Source organism: Homalodisca vitripennis, chromosome 4 (genome assembly GCF_021130785.1).
Source record: "Homalodisca vitripennis isolate AUS2020 chromosome 4, UT_GWSS_2.1, whole genome shotgun sequence".
In the NCBI taxonomy this organism is placed as follows: Eukaryota; Metazoa; Arthropoda; class Insecta; order Hemiptera; family Cicadellidae; genus Homalodisca; species Homalodisca vitripennis.
The window spans coordinates 106,206,162-106,224,512 of record NC_060210.1 but is presented as its reverse complement, the minus strand read 5'-3'; the positions used below and the strand labels follow the sequence as shown (position 1 = coordinate 106,224,512).

Below are 18,351 nucleotides of genomic sequence, written 5' to 3'. Positions count from 1 at the left end.
ACTAATCTCCCGTTTGTCCAGCCTGTCTGATCATTAGATCAGGAGCAACCCCACCATAGATCTCTGCTAATTCCATTTTAGTAGATGATAGTGTTGAGATAACAAAGCTTTACAAATTCCACAACACTTTTTCAAGTACATCCTTGATAACGGAACTGGGTTTCTAGACGATGTATAAGGGATTAAAGAACCCATTTCTTACTTATACAAAAAATAGGAAATTTCTCGCAGGCCAATGGTACAACGAGGGCTTATTTTTCTATTTGCGCACATCTTAATTCGGTGTCGGTGAGAGTCGTACTACTATACTGAGCGGGTCACCAAACACTATCTTTCTTCTGCTCTATGGCCACTCCTATTCCATATCGAAATGCATCAGCACTTACACGGATATCCAGCCTCAGATCATACAGCTGGAGGGTAGCCCGTGACATTAGACATTTTGATTTCATTAAATTTCTCCTGAGCCACTGAACAATACCATTAATTCATGTAACAATTGGTTAAGCGGTTTAGTAATGTCAGACAACCTTTGAATGAATTTAATTACATAGTTTATTGTTTCTGAGAAACATCTTAACTCGCTTAAAGTGTTGTTGCAGGAATTCGATAATGTCTGGTTTTATTCAGATATTGTAGTAATCGGCCACCTTGTAGTAATAAGATGTCCCAAAAATAACTTGACACATGGCTTACTGAAATCATGCTTGTCCGGGTTAAGTGTAATTTCTCCTGTACCTAGTCTCTTGAGTACTTGATGAAGTCTCTGGTTGGTTTTCTCTTCACTGCTCCTGTAGATACAAACCTCATCAGTCATGCTAGTAAGTCCCTATAACATACATAATTCACTGTTTATAAAATACTCGTACATTTTCTACGAAAGTATTTCAATGTAGATGTTATACCATAAATAAATGTTTGCAATCAAAGCATCATTCAGTCGGTTCTGAAATGGACTACTCATGTTCTCGTTAACAATTCCATCGAGATCAACTTTCACCTTGTCCATTAGACATATGTGAATTCGATGTGGACTGCTAACTCAAATCGACTCATCCTTTGACTTCAACTCTAACTAATATAAGGTAGGATTATTTAAAATTACCACTACTTTGAATACTTTTAGGTACTGTACTCCTCCTTCAATGCAGTAGTAGTCTTCACCTCGTTAATAGTTGAAATGAACGAAAATCCATTAATTTCTTTGCGTCGTAGCAGTCGTTAATAATTTTGGTTGTCTAGTATTTAAATTGACCGTGTTTACATAAATCTTACCTTGGACTTCCAGAAAACATTCAATCATATGTTTCTTGGGCCTTTTAACTCCTTTCCTTCATGAGTCCCCTCTCAACTTCCGTGAATATTGCACTACCATACATCTCACATCGGCACCTGCATCAATTTAAAAGTAATTATCTTACCATCATTAACTCTAAGCAGTAAAAAGGATGGATTAATATTCAACACAAAGAGTTACTATTCTGAGCCATTAAAACATATTAAGTCCATAATTCTTCCTTTTTCTTCATTTCTGGACCCTTGTTGGGTACCTACAGACTTGAATCGATTGTAGCTTCCAAAAGACAAACTAAAACATAATAAATTGCAAAAACATGAATATTGATAGTTTTGATCGAAACGACTTGTATCAGATGTACCATAAAATTAGCATTGCCGACAAGACAAGACAAGGTCCCTTTTTACTTTCCACCTAACATATAAAAAACAGCTCAGAACAAAACAAAACACATGATTGCCTTTTAATAGTAACTTTGAACAAAAATTGTATTTTCTGTGTTTTATATTTGATGGAAGTCACCAGTCTTTTATATAAAATAAATTGTATATCTAAAGAGGGCTTCCTTCAAAAATATTTGCGGATAGATTTATATTATCACTATTATAACTTAGTTTGGCTCTTTTAATTTTACGTTTATACTCTTTATTAATGCTGGTAATTCGTTTGAATATTTTTCAGATCATTGGTAATATTTTTAAAAGCAATAAAGCTGATCAATCAAGCTCAGATTTTTACTTTTATTAGGCATTCGTGATACCATTTTACAATAGGCTTTTTACTCTTAAGTAGGGCTGTTCCGTTGGAATTGAGCAATTAAAACCCACACAAAATAAATTTACTTGCTAGATCTATGTCAATGTTCCAACGTTTCCACAACTATAATTAAATAATATTATCGCATAACATTGTTTGGCCTGGTATATTTGGTATGAGATTTGCAATATATAATTTTACAAATTTCATTTTGGTAATTCTAAGCAATATATGGGTCAACCTCGATTTTTCTCATATTACAATATAATGTTCCAATAGTTAATTAGAAAAGGAAATGAGTAGAATTTCTTGCCGGAAAGCAGTTATAGGGAGCAGGCAACCGCCAGACGGTCATATATTGCTTAGAGTTACCTATTAGTGATCAGGGGCACTGACGTGATCTGGGCTTCAAATTTGGAACTACTCGAGTTAATTTTTTTTTTCTAAAAGAGCAAGCAGCGCGAAGCGCTGCGCAGCGGGCAGGCATCGTGCCCGCTGCGCAGCACGATATCCTTTTTTTTATTAAAAAATTTCTGATAAATTGTTATTACATATTACAATATAATGTAGGTAATGTATGTAAAACAATTTTAAACACATAATTACATGCTGGAAAGCAAAGTAAACCAATATAATCCGCCCAATACAAAATCTCTGTAAAAATCTGGTAAAGGAATCTGTGTCATTCCTTTGGCCTGAATCAATTCAGTATATACAAAGATCACGCACGATGCTTGCCCGCTGCGCAGCGCTTCGCGCTGCTTGCTCTTTACAAAAAAAATTAACTCGAGTAGTTCCAAATTTGAAGCCCAGATCACGTCAGTGCCCCTGATCAATAATAGGTAATTCTCGCGGTTGCCTGCTCCCTATAACTGCTTTCCAGCAAGAAATTCTAGTCATTTCCTTTTCTAATTGACTATTGGAACATTATATTGTAATATGAGTTGCCTGCTCCCTTTCCGGCAAGAAATTCTAGTCATTTCCTTTTCTAATTGACTATTGGAACATTATATTGTAATATGAGAAAAATCGAGGTTGACCCATATATTGCTTAGAATTACCTTCATTTTTTACTGCAAATAATTTTTTTGTTCCAAGAGAAAAAATCATATAAATTACCTAGCAAAATTATTTAATAATGGAGTTTAAAACTGAAATACAACCCTTTTTAGCAGTTATAGTCTTTATTTAATAGTGCAGATTTGAATGTGGGATTGGTGACATGGCTAGAATGAAAAAAAAAAATATTTAACAACACAACCAGCCAAAAGAACATATGATTTGAAGTCTGTTTGTTTTGGCTGTCATTCGTTGTAGTTGTCTTGTACGTTATAAAATGTGATTACCATGTATTATAATTAGCTTTTGATAAAATTTCTAAAATCTATATCAAGTCTTTACAGATTAATCTTAATATGCCAGGAGTTTGTTTGTATTTTCATGTATGATAATCGCCTCTTATACCAAACCGCTACATTGTTTTAGGACATTTTTATATTATTCGGCATTTACCGTTTTATTTTAATAACAATATTTGTATATTATAAGTAAATAAATGTCTCTGACAATGCTCTGTTGTTTCAAAAATTGTTTCAATGGCTTAGGATTTCCAACACAGCATATACCAAAGCCTGAGATTAACAACCCTATTGTATTGGACACTTCACATATGGGTAAGTTGGTTTGATTTAGCCTATTTTATAAAAATAGGTTACGCAGAATTTATCCATGGTTTTTTGTTTACTAAGAAAAAAAAACAAAGTGCAAAGATTTTTGGCTCTCAGTTTTCATCAGCAAAGTAAATAATCAAATCAACACTGAGTATAAACATGACCACCTCAGAATTTGATAAAATTTGTTATGAAGGTAGTCCTCATTAGATTGGGAGAATTGCCAGTTTTCCTCAAAATATTTCAAACGGTTTTAAAGTTACAGCTATTTAAAGTATCTCAAAATCCACCAAAAAACCGGAACCTACATATTTTGAAGTCATCATAACTTTTCTCCTAATCGAGCTAGATATGGGAGTGGTGTAATTTTACTCAGTTGTACAGGTGCTTTCTTTTCAAATAAAATTAAAGAATTCTTTATTGTTAATTTCTTCAAGAAATAACATGGTGTTGAGCTTAAAATGCAATACATTACAAAAGTAGAACAAAATTGAATCTTGCTTTACAGTCTTGTTTGAGTCCTTTACTAAGTCAAAATATTCATTTAGGGCGTAGAAAGGTCGCTGCACCAGCCAGTCTTTGAGTTGATTTTTAAGTTGTCTTCCAGTAAGATTCATCATATCCAGAGGGTAGAGTTGTAGATCTTGCGTCCAATGTAAGAGGGTTTCTTACTGTATTTAGTGGTGTGATGTAGGCTACTGGTAGAATATATTCTTTAGCTCTACGAGTGTTGTAGTAGTGTACATCACTTCCTTTTGCAAAGTCTATTTGATCTGTGTATATGACCACTGCATATATATATATATATATATATCTTATATATATAAAAAATCTTGAGTCACGATGTATGTTGCCAATAAACTCCAAAACGACTGAACCAATTTCAATCAAATTTCACATGTATCCGTAATTTAGTCTAACTTAGAAGATAGGATAGTTATTATCTGAATTATTCGCTTATGTCGTGAATATAAACGAATAAAATGAAGAGAAAAGTTTTCAAGCGCCTGCACATTATAACCTGCAATTACGAGATAGATACGTATATTAAACAGTGAAACACTATTTGAAGGCGCTAAGTTATGATGTATAATTGTCTAAACTAAATTTTTGGTTGAACTTAAAGGTTGAGTGGTAGACCACTTTGTAATAAAATACATTATGCATGTACAATACATTTTTGACATATTTTCTTGATCGTGACATCGAGGTAAAATCTACATCGGGGTTGGAAATATAATTTACTTCAACCAGAAATGCTCATACGCGGGCAAAAACTTACGAAAAGCGTGCGAAGCCGCGGGAAGACAGCTAGTATATATATATACAGGGTGTATATTATGTCTGGAAACACCCAAATATATCCTTTAATAATTTAAATATAAAATTTGAAACCTCTTACAATCGTGATTAGAGATTGTGGGCATCTACTTTTTGGAAACAATGTTTTGTTATGTCACACCAACGGGGGACGTCCTGCCGAGGGTATCGTGAATATTCTTAATGGTAGCCTTATACCTTGTGATACATAATTTTAAAGGTAATAGCTTACTGAAATTGAATGCCACACAAACCGCATCTCAAAGGAATTATTCTATCAGAAAATAGAGCATTTTTAGTATTGAAAATTTACTGATGTTCAACAATGTAATTTTAACACATGGTTCTTGCCACAAAATGTGTTACACTAATTTTTTAGCATTTTTTAAATGTTCAATTAAAATAAAATAAACAATTTATTTTTAAGCTGGTTTCATTAGTACAAAATTTACCAGCTTACAATGAATAAAAACTTATGAGTCACTTTCCTCTGATTACTTATGAATCTGTACTTGGTGTTTTCCAGTCAGCAGGAAGGTTTAAAGAGACAAAGGTCACTAGCCTATGAGAAACATTATTGTGTTATTAATCATCTGGTCTACAGGTTTCAGTTAGTTGAGCATGGAGCTTTCACTAGACAGGTCTAAGCTTGGGAATTACAAATGGACAAAGGTCATATCATTCCTGTCGAGTTAATCAGTGTCTCTGAAGCATTGCTGTCAACAAGTTATCTAATTACAGTAGTTCAGTTTTTATTTGGCATTTTAATGGAATTGTCTGAAAGAGAACGAATTAACTCTGTTGATGATGCGAGGATATGGCGATCGTCAAAGATCTTATCGGGAAGTTTGTAATTTGTTTAATGACACTTTCCCAGAAAGGAATCCCATAAGTGTTTCAACAATATCAAAAACTATTGAGCGTTTTGAAATGACAGGGAGTGTACGTAATCGGCCAAAGTCGGGTAGGATACAATCTGCAACAGATGAAGAACATGCACTAGATGTTTTGCAAACATTTATTGAAGACCCACACACATCGCTCAGAAAAGCTGCACAGCAACATGATATGCACCCTATGTCTGTGAGTAAGATTTTGAAAATTAATAAATACAAACCATTTAAAGTTCATTTAGTCCAACAGTTAAGTGAGGATGATTACGACAGAAGAGTTGAGTTTTGTGAACTTGTGATGCGCAAATGTGATGACAATAGAGATTTTCTGACCATACTATTTTCTGATGAGGCAACTTTTTTCCTAAATGGCAATGTTAACAGGCACACAATTGCCGTTAATCTGGGCTAGTGAAAACCCACATTGGATTACTGAGTCCCATTCACAGCAACCACAAAAACTGAACGTATGGTGTGGAATTTTAGGTAACAAAATTGTTGGACCCTTTTTCATCAATGGAAATTTAAATGCCGAACTTTACTACAATATGCTCCAAAATGAAATAATCCCAGCTATTCAAATTGCATCAGGAGAATACTTTGATAATGTATGGTTTCAGCAGGATGGTGCTCCACCCCATTATGGGAGACAGGTAAGAGATTATTTGGATTTAAGGTTTCCTCATAAATGGATTGGCCGATGAGGAGAAATCGAATGGCCTCCAAGATCTCCGGATTTGTCACCAATCGATTATTTCCTATGGGGGTCATTTAAAATCCAATGTTTATAGAAGAAAGCCTCATAATTTGGAAGACACTAAGAAACAGGATTATAGAGGAGATTGCTTTGATATAACTGAAGAAATGTTAGGCAACTCTGTCGAATCATTTTACACAAGATTGGCTCATTGTCAAACCGTAGAAGGAACACAGTTCGAACAATTGCTTTGACACCAAATGCAGGTAAAAACGTTTGTTGTAAGACTTTTCTAACAGCATACATTATTTTTTATTTGTAATAAGAAATCAATAACATAAGTATTTCCATAATTGTACTGTAATAAAAAACTGGCAAATTTGTGCTAATAGAACCAGCTTAAAATGAAATTTTTGTTTTATTTTAATTGAACATTTAAAAAAAATGCTTAAAAAAATTAGTGTAACACATTTTGTGGCAAGAACCATGTTAAAATTACATTGTTGAACATCAGTAAATTTTCAATACTAAAAATGCTCTATTTTTCTGATAGAATAATTCCCTTGAGATGCGGTTTGTGGCATTCAATTCAGTAAGCTATTACCTTTAAAATTATGTATCACAAGGTATAGGCTTCCATTAAGAATATTCACGATACCCTCGGCAGGACGTCCCCCGTTGGTGTGACATAACAAAACATTGTTCCAAAAAGTAGATGCCCAATCTCTATCACGATTGTAAGAGGTTTTCAAATTTATATTTAAATTATTAAAGGATATATTTGGGTGTTTCCAGACATAATATACACCCTGTATATATACAGAGACACAACTGTCAGAAGCTTAAGTGATTTATATGCACTTCTGCAACTCTAATGAACTAAGGTCTGCTAGTGCCCTCACTGCTTTCTTCTGAAGTATTAGGATTTTGTTAAGGTTTTGTTCAGAAGTGTCACCCCAAACCATTAGACCATACCGAATGTGGGATTCTATTAGGGCGTAGGAAGCCACTTTTGCAGCGTCCAGCCCCCTATCCATTTTATCCTACGCACTGCAAAAATACCAGATCCAAGCTTTTTACTCAATATTTGAATATGCTTATTCCAGGATAGACCTTTGTCAATAGTTAAACCTAATAGTTTAGATTTGTCCTCCACTGTGATGTCATTGATATTGAGTAGAGGTTCAAGTCTTCTACTAAAATTTAATTGATTTGTTTTGGATGGGCTTATTGCCAAGTCATTCTGAAAACAGTACTGGAGTGCTTTGTTAGTTGTTTTAGTTATATCAGAGTTAAGTCCATGTGCTGTTATATTGTTTATAAGTAGAGTAGTGTCATCAGCAAACAATAGTTTCAATATTGCAGTCACTGATGAAATTAGGGAAGTTGTTTGTAAAAAGCACAAAAAGGAAGGGTCCTAATACTGAGCCCTGAGGAACTCCTCTATTTATTGGTCTTGGTTTGGATTTGAATGTAGTTCTATTTCAATTTGATGTGTTCTGAATTTCTACAGTCTGACTATGTCCTCTGAGATAGTCTTTTATCTAGTCTATAGATCTTCCTTTAAAGCCCAGGGATGAGTTTTTTATAATCAAATCATGTTCCAAGCAGTCAAATGCTTTACTATAGTCCAATAACACTGCTGCAACATGATTATTTTCTTCCAGCTCATCCAGAATAGATTCGACTAAGCTTGTTAAGGCACTGGTTGTTGATTTGCCTTTTAAAAAACCACGTTGTTTTGTGGTTATAAGATCTTGTTCTTCTAAGTGTTTCAGCATTCTTGACAGTACAATTTTCTCAATTATATTGGAGAAAGTAGAGAGCTGAGAAATAGGTCTGTAGTTTTCAGCTCTAGTTGTAGAGCCTTTTTTGTGTTTTGGGTATATTTTTTTAAAGTTTTAGAAGAGAGGAAAACTGACCTTTACTGAAAGATTATGCTTGTAAGTGGATTGACTAGTTGGTGTGCACAGTGTTTAACTACTATTGCTGGTATTTAATCCATACTACGATAGCTTAGATCTAAGGGAGCCAATCACTTTAATTATCTCTTCCCTTGTGGTTTATGCAAAGTTGAGCAATGGTTGAACAGTGTGATATTGGATGTGTGGGGAGCCAGCTGAAACTAAATTTTGAAGTTGATTCCTATTATTCTTAAGGGTTAAATCTGCTATTTCAGAGAAGTATTGATTAAGACGTTCTGCTATTAAAATGGGATTACTTTCCATTATTCCTTCTATTTTGATTTTTGATAAAAAGCCAGAAGTCTTCTTTGACAATTTCTCTAAGTTGATAATGGTCCATAGAGCTTTTGATTTGTTGTCAGATTTGTGGACATGTTCTGCTGCAACATTTTCTTCTGAGGTCTCTGAGTTTCAAGTCATAAAGTTTCTTCTTATTTGTCATATATTCCTTGTCAGTTGGTTCTCCTGTCATTTCATAAACGTGTAAGGCTCTGAGAAAATTGTCTTTGAGCATCTGAACTTCTTCATGGTATTCAAACTTCAGTGTGTGTTTTGGTTTTTCCTTGTTTTCTTTAGTGGTCATGCATTGTCTAGTGCTCTTCTAACAACCGAGTTGAGGGAATTGAATGCTTCTTCAGCATCTGGAGCATTGTATACTTGGTTCCAGTCTATCTCAGACAGTTCTTGGTTTAACACTTGAAGGTTTTTGATGTACATACTTTGTCATAAAATGGGTCTTTTTGACATCTGACATCACAAATCTTTTTTGGGCACTGACTTGAAGAATCATCTAGATAAGAGCCTGCTAATTATTATTTATGAATTTCTGCTTACATTTTCAAATAAAGTGCATTATGAAATAAAAACAATTATTTTTGTAAGTACCTCTTTTAAGTACTCAAATTACAATGACGACAGTTATAATAATTACCATCATAATGAAATTAAGTAAATTAAGGTTATAAAGTATGACATTTTTACACAAAAATTAGTAAACACTCTCTCTTAAATTATTATTTAATTATGAACTCATTAGCCACCCATTTTGAAATTTTTAGAATAACTTACCAAAAATATAAACTATTTATAGGATTTTTCAAAAGTTTAAAAATGCACTTTTCTAAATAAAACTAAAAATCTAGAATTTGAATTTTTTTAAAACTTTTTGTTATAAAGTATATTGTGTTGTATATCAAAAGAAAGATCATTTAAAACTGAGTAAAGTGACATCACTCTTATCTCTCTAGCTTGATTAGGAGAAAAGTTATTATGATTTCAAAATATATTGGTTCCGGTATTTTGGTGTATTTGAGAAACTTCACATAGCTGTAAATTTGAAACCGTTTGAAGTATTTGGGGGTAAATTGGCTATTTTCCTCATCTATAAGGACTACCTTCATACCAAATTTCGTCAAATTCTGAGGTGGTCAAGTAAAATTTTGTATTTTAGTGTGTTGATTTCATATGGGATGACCCTTATATAGACTACATTTAGGCCTACAATTTTAAATTATACTTTATAAATATTACCGTACTTTAAAGTATTCCAAAGACAAAGTAATGGAAAATGTATAGGTAGGCTATGTTTTAAGGAGTACTAAATAATTTATTTCATTAATCGATAGTAGTAGATTATAGATTATCGAACCTTAAACAATAATGTACCTATATTTAATAGGTAATACTAATTTTTAAATAATAAACAGATGTTTATTTTGTTATTGATAAGCAATGTTTTTAAGTTTCTACTGATTTATGGTTAATCAAGCAATTAATTTTACTAATTTAGTGAAGCATGCTTTGACGAAAAATATTTTAATTGGATATAATCATATGATTGCTACCAACTATTTGATAGAAGTGGTGAAGTTAATTAACATAGTCTATGGCAGGAATTTCTAATAAATAAACAAAATAACTTAATTCCACTTTTCACTTGGTACACGAGATTTTGTTCTTGAGGATTATGTATATGATAGCTCTGTGAAGAGATTAATTATTTTTTTTATGAAACAATAGTTTTGGATAAAATAGATTTGTGTGTTTTAAATTTTACTAAATTTAGAACTGTTATGTTGTGTAAGATAAATTAAAATATCTTACGGAACAATTTTAGTTCTATTACAGAGTTTATCAGAGAAAGACAAAATATTACCTCTGAACTATACAGAGTACAATAACATTATTAAAGGTCAATAGCATTACGGTAGGTACCTCACAGTACAATTCTTCAGCAACTTCCGCAGACCTGTCATAAATCTTATACTAACCAAGGATTTACCTTGCATTTTATCAATTTTAAACTACAAGAATGTAGCAGTGTAGCTTGGGGGTGACAGATTGATAATTTTGTGTTCTTTAAGTCAGTATTAATTCCATCACCAAAGGAGACTTTAGCCAATAAATAGGTAAAGTAAGTTTTACTAGTGTTACACTGCAAATTCCACTATAAGAGATTAAAAGCTTAGATTTAGCTAAAAATATATGTTCACTCATTAATATTTAATACCAGGCTTCGAAGGCTCAGCACGTAAATTGTAATTGTTTATAGGAATTGTTTATTTTTAGGTCATGGATTCGCCTTTCAAGGCTGTAAGTTTAAAGGTTTCCTAAAGTGAAACTTATTTATATACCCATAGGCCTAAACTTAATTTGAATAGGTTTTCCCATATGTCAACAAGAATACTTATTTTAAAAGATCAGTGGGTCACTGCATTCATGATATAATAAATAATTCTTGACATTTCTTGTGGTCGGAATAAGTCATAAGATAAACAAATGCGTAGGTAATAGCACTACCACTACCAGTTATTGCAATTTTTAGGACCATTTTCTCTGCTCAATGTAAGGAGAGATTTGTAAATTTGAAAATCTTCAATATCCACACTATGAATAGTAGGTAGTTTGTAACCAGTACACCTGCTGTCCACTTCCTTAATGCTTAACAATAAGTTGAAAGGACTTAAAATCCAGATTTTGTTTAATATTGAAATAAATACATCTCTATCTAGAATATTATATTGTTAGAACACAATCAATGTCTATATTAATTTACAGTACACAGAGATGTGATACAGTAATCAAAGCTTATTTTGTACAAAACTGATTGATAATAAATGTGCAAGAAATTATTTAAACGAGCTTTTTGATTTGTAGGATCTGTGTATCCTAGTGATTCAAAATAGTTGCATGTGCATGAACTTTAAAGTGGGTAGTTGGCATTAGTCTTTCTGAGAAAGTTTTGCAATTTAGAAGTAGGTGCATGAAAAAAAGTAGGCACCATCTCACAGGTTTATTTGGTCATAATAGTCTGGTAATGGTAAGAAAGCTTCCAATGTAAGTTTGAGATGAAACAGAAAAGAGTAATTATAGTAATTTTCAGCCGAGAAACTTGTTGATAAAAGACCCTGGTATCACAGCAAACAATCATAAATGTGATGCTAGTTTACATAAGCGTTGTTCTCTTTTTGATTGTAATAAGAAGTGATAAGAGTATTTACATTAATTAATTGTTGGTAATATCTGATATATAATGCCTAGGCCTTCATGAATTAATTGAAACTCAATGTAATATACGATGTCTCCTTTATAATAAAATGGGCTTTTCGTATGGTTTACTGTATTAAATTAATTTAGAACTGTATGAAAATAAAATTTTGTTGTTTCAGGTCATGAAGTAGTCATCATCAAGAATGGACTTCGTATTTGTGGTAGTGGAGGAACTTTATGCACTGCACCATTAGTCCAGAGCAAGTCCTATTTTGAAGTTAAACTGCAACAATCAGGTTAATATTATAATTAAATATTGATCATCATTGGCATTAAGTTTGTATTTCTCATATTGTCACAGTTATTGGTAGATCTCGGTCAAATATGTAGCTGCAGAGAGTCATTTAAATCTCTCGGAATCCTAACAGTCATTGCACTCTATATATTAGCTGCTGTTCTGCATATCGATGTGATGGAGCTACCTACAGGAAGTAGTGTACATACACAACACCAGACATGCATCACAATACATCCTACCCCTTCATCGCATGGCATTGTATGAAAAGAAACCATCCTACATTAACTGTAAAATTCACAGTTTTCTTCCAGAGTCACTTCTATGTCTCAACGACAACAAATTGAAGAAGAACCTAAGAGACTGACTTGCAGGCCACCCTGTATAAGACATGGCAGAATTCTTTGACTTCATTCAACAGCGTCCATGAATATCATATGTTTTTTTTTTTACTCTGCATGTATAATTTATTTTAGCTCATTTGAGATCTTCTAGGAAATCATTTTAATACCTTGATAAAATATTTTATAAAACTTGATTTTGTTCAACTATTTTATATTGTTTATAATGGTAAAAGTAAAACAAAAGCTCTTCATTGCCATAGCAAAATTAGACAATAATACTTTTTTCATTATTGATTACTTTTTAACTATATAAATAATTCAATTTTTTTTAAACATACAATGTTTTTACTGATATTGTATATGATACAATTACCTCTTCTTGACGAATATCTAAATAAGATTTATGAATATGACTATCTAACATGTTATAACTTGTTTTTAATAATGGAAGGATCATAAAGAAAATAGGATTTTTATTGACAGGTGTAATTTTTTTATATCACTTAACGTGGTAAGTGTCCCGGAAAATCCTGTTTCTTTCACAATGTAATTAGATTTTCTACACTTAATTATATTAAACGGTAAGTCATCTCAATAGAGTGATTCAGAACAAATTAAGAAGTATGCTCTAGTCCAACATAATCTGGTCCATGGCAATGCAATTAACCAACATTACAAAGTAACTTCTCAGATACTTTTCAATCAGCCATCATGTAATGTAGAGCTAGTGACTTATTCGACTGATTGTTTCTTTCAAACATTGAAGGTATAAATGAGTGAGCCACCCATGATAACTTTCTGAGGTGGTTTAAACATACCGCCTAACTAGTGGTATACTTATTTGAAGTGTGCTTTGAAAAGTTTATGTGCCTTTATGACAAAATAATGACTAAATCATTTTGATAAGTACAAAATAATAATTAAGATCCTAAATAAGCTATTAGTAAGGCAAGTTATATAAGCCTGCCATTTATTCAGCTACCTGCAGCTTCACACGTAGTTTTGTAGGTTTTGCAGTTGTATGAGAACTTCTGGTTCAAGTGAATTATATTTGCGACATCATTGTTGACTTTGACACAGTCAAAAAATTATGTTAAAGTGTATATTTATTGGCATTGTAATTTACTCTGGTCTTAGTATTGTCTGTTCCCTGTTCCCTAGTTGACTTCCTTTTCTTCTCAATTAAGAATATATATATATATTATTATATATATATATATATATATTATATATATATATATATATATATTATATATATATATATATATATATATATTCTAGCTCAAAAGTACTTTCTCCATTGGGACTTTAACCCGTATCTCTCACTTGCCCGCTGATTGCACTACCACTACACCACAGAGCCCTTATATTTTACGATTCAGTTATTTTGTATTTGGCCTTTTGTCACACCACACACACACACACACGCACACACACACACACACAAACACAAACGCAAACACAAACACACATGAACACAACTTTGAGAAACCTACTTCTGTGGAAATACAACTAAGATGGGTTTCATAACAGTCTTTGTCTTTGCAAAATGCATACTTTGTCTTTTATATATGCACTGCTAGCAGTTACCCGCTGCTTTAAACATAATTTGTATGCATTTTACGTGTATGACCACTGCTGGTTCAAGTGAATTATATTTCCGACGCCAATGTTGAATTTGCCTTGTTGCTACGTTTAAGAAAATATGTAAAAAAGTATATTTATGGTCAGTGTAATTTACTCTGGTCTTCGTATTTTTTGTTCCATAGTTCATTGTATCTTGTTTCTCAATAAAAAAATATGTATAAGGTCAGAGAAACTTACTTCTCTCAAAATACAACTAAGATGGGTTTTATAATATGGCTCTTTAGATTTATAGTAAATGTTAGATAGTAACTTTGTCTTTTATATCTAATACTTAATATTTGCAAAAAATGTACAGTTAAAGTACATTAACAATGACGTGTGTTTATGTGTTTGTTTCTATATAAACTGAAAAATATTTTTATTACTTTAGAAGATTTAGAGCTGGAATTGATACATTAGTTCGAAAGTACAATCAGCGAACTTTCATCTATCATAGTTCTTGCCAACTGCTTCAAAGGGAGTCTTTGGAGTCAAATTCTAACCATGTTATGTTTTAGGAAATTTTCTGACATAGACGAGATCCTAACTAACCACTGAAAATCTAAAAACAGTGTGTAAACTAATGGTTGACTCCGTAAAGAACACACTATAGATGTAAACAAATTCTAAATGGTTGTTAAATTAATTAAACACATGTTTGTTTAGTCATAAAACAATGTTTACATAGAACAGTTGATTACATTTGACAGGCTCTTTGAATTAATACTACACAACTTCAAAGATCAAGATGGGATTTTTCACAACTTTAAAGACCAGTGGGGCGTAGTCTGGAGGGGTTTTCGAAATAAGAATAGGCCTATATTAATACCAGGGGCCATACGAATGTCCACGTAAAATATCAGTACAATCAATTGAATAATTTACGTGTGGAAGCAGAACAAACAAACAAACGCACTTTTGCATTTATAACATTATTAGGATTAAAGCTTTAAAAAGTGGCAGTGCTCTAAAGAATGCCATTTTCGGATACGTTATCATAAATGTATTGTGTTGCAGGAATATGAAGGATAGGATTACCCATCTGCAATAGTGGAACCTGAACCTCCAGGAAACAGTAACTTATGGGTTCATTCATGTCTGGGACCAAACGGGGGAAGTGCAAACGATAATTTATTGAAGGAGATATTCTGATATTTGTGTGTATCATATTGCAGGAGTATGGGGAGTGGGTCTGGCTACTCGTAACACTGACCTGAATGTGGCTCCGGGAGGCAGTGATTCTGAGTCGTGGGTTTTGTGTCACGATGGAGCTCAACGTCACAACAACACTGAAACTGACAGAGTGCCAAATAATGCTGTTGAGGGAGATATTTTGGTAACTATTCCATGCCCACTATTCTTTTGAAAACATTGACAAAAACCACCTTTTTAAGTTTTAAAATATATTTTTTTCTTTCAAAATGTTTTGTTATTAATTTTTAATTTATGAAATCCTGTTGTTGGTAAACAAAATCAGTCACTTGTTCCACATTCACATATATCTATTGACCTATATTGACTACAAAACCAAATACCACTAAAAATTTCTTTGAAGAAGTGATAGTTAGACGGTTTGAAACCATGTAGGGATAGGTTTGTTGGATCTGACCATTACTTGTATTGTACCATTTGATAGTTATCTACTATATATCTACTCGTATCATACTGTTTTTAAGTGTTAACATTGTGGACATATGACTGTATCAATCGATATCTGATGCTAAACTTATGTATTTGAGAAATATAATACAAAATAATTACTATAATGGGCATCCATAAATCTGTAGATAACCAATAACAGAAATACGGGGCACTGTGTACCCAGTATTGCATTATTCAATAACTAGCACTAATCATTGTACTATTTTAGGGTGTCTCATCATTTGATCACATTGAGTTAAAAGTTTTTATGAATGGGAAGGCAATGAAATGGTCAATAACAGGAATATGTAGAACTGTGTACCCCGCATTGCATTATTCAATAACTAGCACTAATCATTGTACTATTTTAGGGTGTCTCATCATTTGATCACATTGAGTTAAAAGTTTTTATGAATGGGAAGGAAATGGAAAGGTCAGTAACTAGCACTAATCATTGTACTGTTTCAGGGTGTCTCATTTGATCACATTGAGCTAAACTTTTTTGTCAATGGGAAGGCAATGGAAAGGCCAATAACAGGAATACGGGGAACTGTGTACCCTGCATTATTCGGTAACTATAGCACTTCACACTGTTTGTTTGTTAGTAGTGTAGGTAAAACATAATTTATTGAACTCTGAAACTGACAAAATGCATAACAAATATATAGTACTTCTGCACTGGCACTTTGTTTATGTTGAATATTTTTAACAATCTTCGTAATTACATCAACATTATCATGTAGTATAACTTATATATTTGTTTGTCAATAAAGATAGAAAAATATTTTAAATGTTCCGCAAACTGCTGTACACGAAATAAGTCTTACAAAAATAGATTGTATTAAGGTTTATTAACTGGTTTATAGTAATCTGTAGATAATATTTCATAAATAAAACAATGTTGTGTTGTTGTTTTATTATCAACAGTTGGAAACAAATACATTTTTTTTTATTTCAAATTTCAACAAACAGTTTACGTTCATGAAAACAGTAGAAAAGTAGATAGTAATACACTAATTTCCAAATATTAGTCATCCTAACAATAAGTCAATTGAACCCGATTCCTAGTAAACAAATAGAAAATCAAATTCCACTTGAAACTGCCATGTTTTACGCTGTAATATCACTAGTTCTGCTGCCTGAGTGCTTGTTAACAGTGATGTGTTAGCTTTTGCTGGTAACAGATTATGCTGTTGTTTTATAACACACAACTTTTATTTATTTATTTGTGTTAATGTCAGCCAAAATGAAATGTGTTGTGCTGAGTGTTTCTGGTATATTCAAAACATAACATTTAAACTGTAAAATGCTCATTGAATAAATAAACAGAATATTAGTAATGTTAAGTTTAGGGCACCTACTAGGTACCTCAAGCATTTAACTCTTCCCGTATGTAAAACAGGAAATACTGTATAGTAAAAATGACTCCACATGTGTATGAAACGTCCATATCAAAGATTTTGACCTCCATCACGTTCTTAACCCTGGAACTGGCAAACGCCCGATATCGGGTGTTTTAATATGTCTTTTATTTCTCAATATTACGTACTTAAAACATGATCTTAGAGTGTCGGTATTGATACCAATCGAAAGAGAAAGTTTCAATTTATGTAAATAATACACTAATAAATAATTTTATCGTTTCGTTACATGTCCATACGTTTTATAATCTCTAAACTGTTTGTTTACATTCTTCCGCGTACCGCGCTAGTTACGCGCGCAGCGGTGAGTCAACTGGTTCATTCGGCTATTGTTATTTCGTCAGCTGCATGGTGATCTGTCTGGTTTATTGTTTGTTTCAGTTCGTTGTAATGATGGTTGTGTATATGACACAATAATAGTCAGTTAGAGATGTAGCCTCTAAAAGTGTTTTATAATAATAACATAATATTAATAAACTTTTGACACTTTTAAACTTTTATTTTGCGTACGATGTACATTTCGACTATAATATTAATAGTCAGTTTTTTGTGCGTGTTTACGTAATGGATCGTAATTTCTGCGATCGTTCAAGTGACATTCGAGAACTAATTGAACATGAAATAAGCAACGATGAGGATTCGGATTTAGACATTCAATCAGAACACAATTAAAAAAATATATAATAAAAAATTAGAAAATTAACCCTTTGACGGCCACGGGCCGATATACTGGCTCTCGAATTTCTTTTCCGAAACGGCCGTGAGCCGAGATATCGGCATAGAAAAATCAGTTCGAAAACGGCATCGCGCCGAGAAATCGGCACCCTTCATTTGATTAAATTATTCCCTTACCTCTTTATTTTCGGTTTGTAATATAATATCAAACGAAACGTAAACATATATCCTTTCAAATTATTATAATTATTATAAAATGTTTT

The 18,351-nt window shown here is 32.5% G+C and overlaps 1 protein-coding gene across 1 annotated transcript; it reads left to right on the top strand.

Moving 5' to 3' along the window:
- Positions 1-3,324: 3,324 nt before the first annotated feature.
- On the top strand, positions 3,325-16,631 carry LOC124359905 (SPRY domain-containing protein 7). Its single transcript, XM_046813036.1, has 4 exons — positions 3,325-3,726; positions 12,266-12,382; positions 15,527-15,687; positions 16,461-16,631. The coding sequence occupies exons 1-4, from the start codon at positions 3,609-3,611 to the stop codon at positions 16,614-16,616; spliced, it is 552 nt and encodes a 183-aa protein (XP_046668992.1). The 5' UTR covers positions 3,325-3,608; the 3' UTR covers positions 16,617-16,631.
- Positions 16,632-18,351: the final 1,720 nt, after the last annotated feature.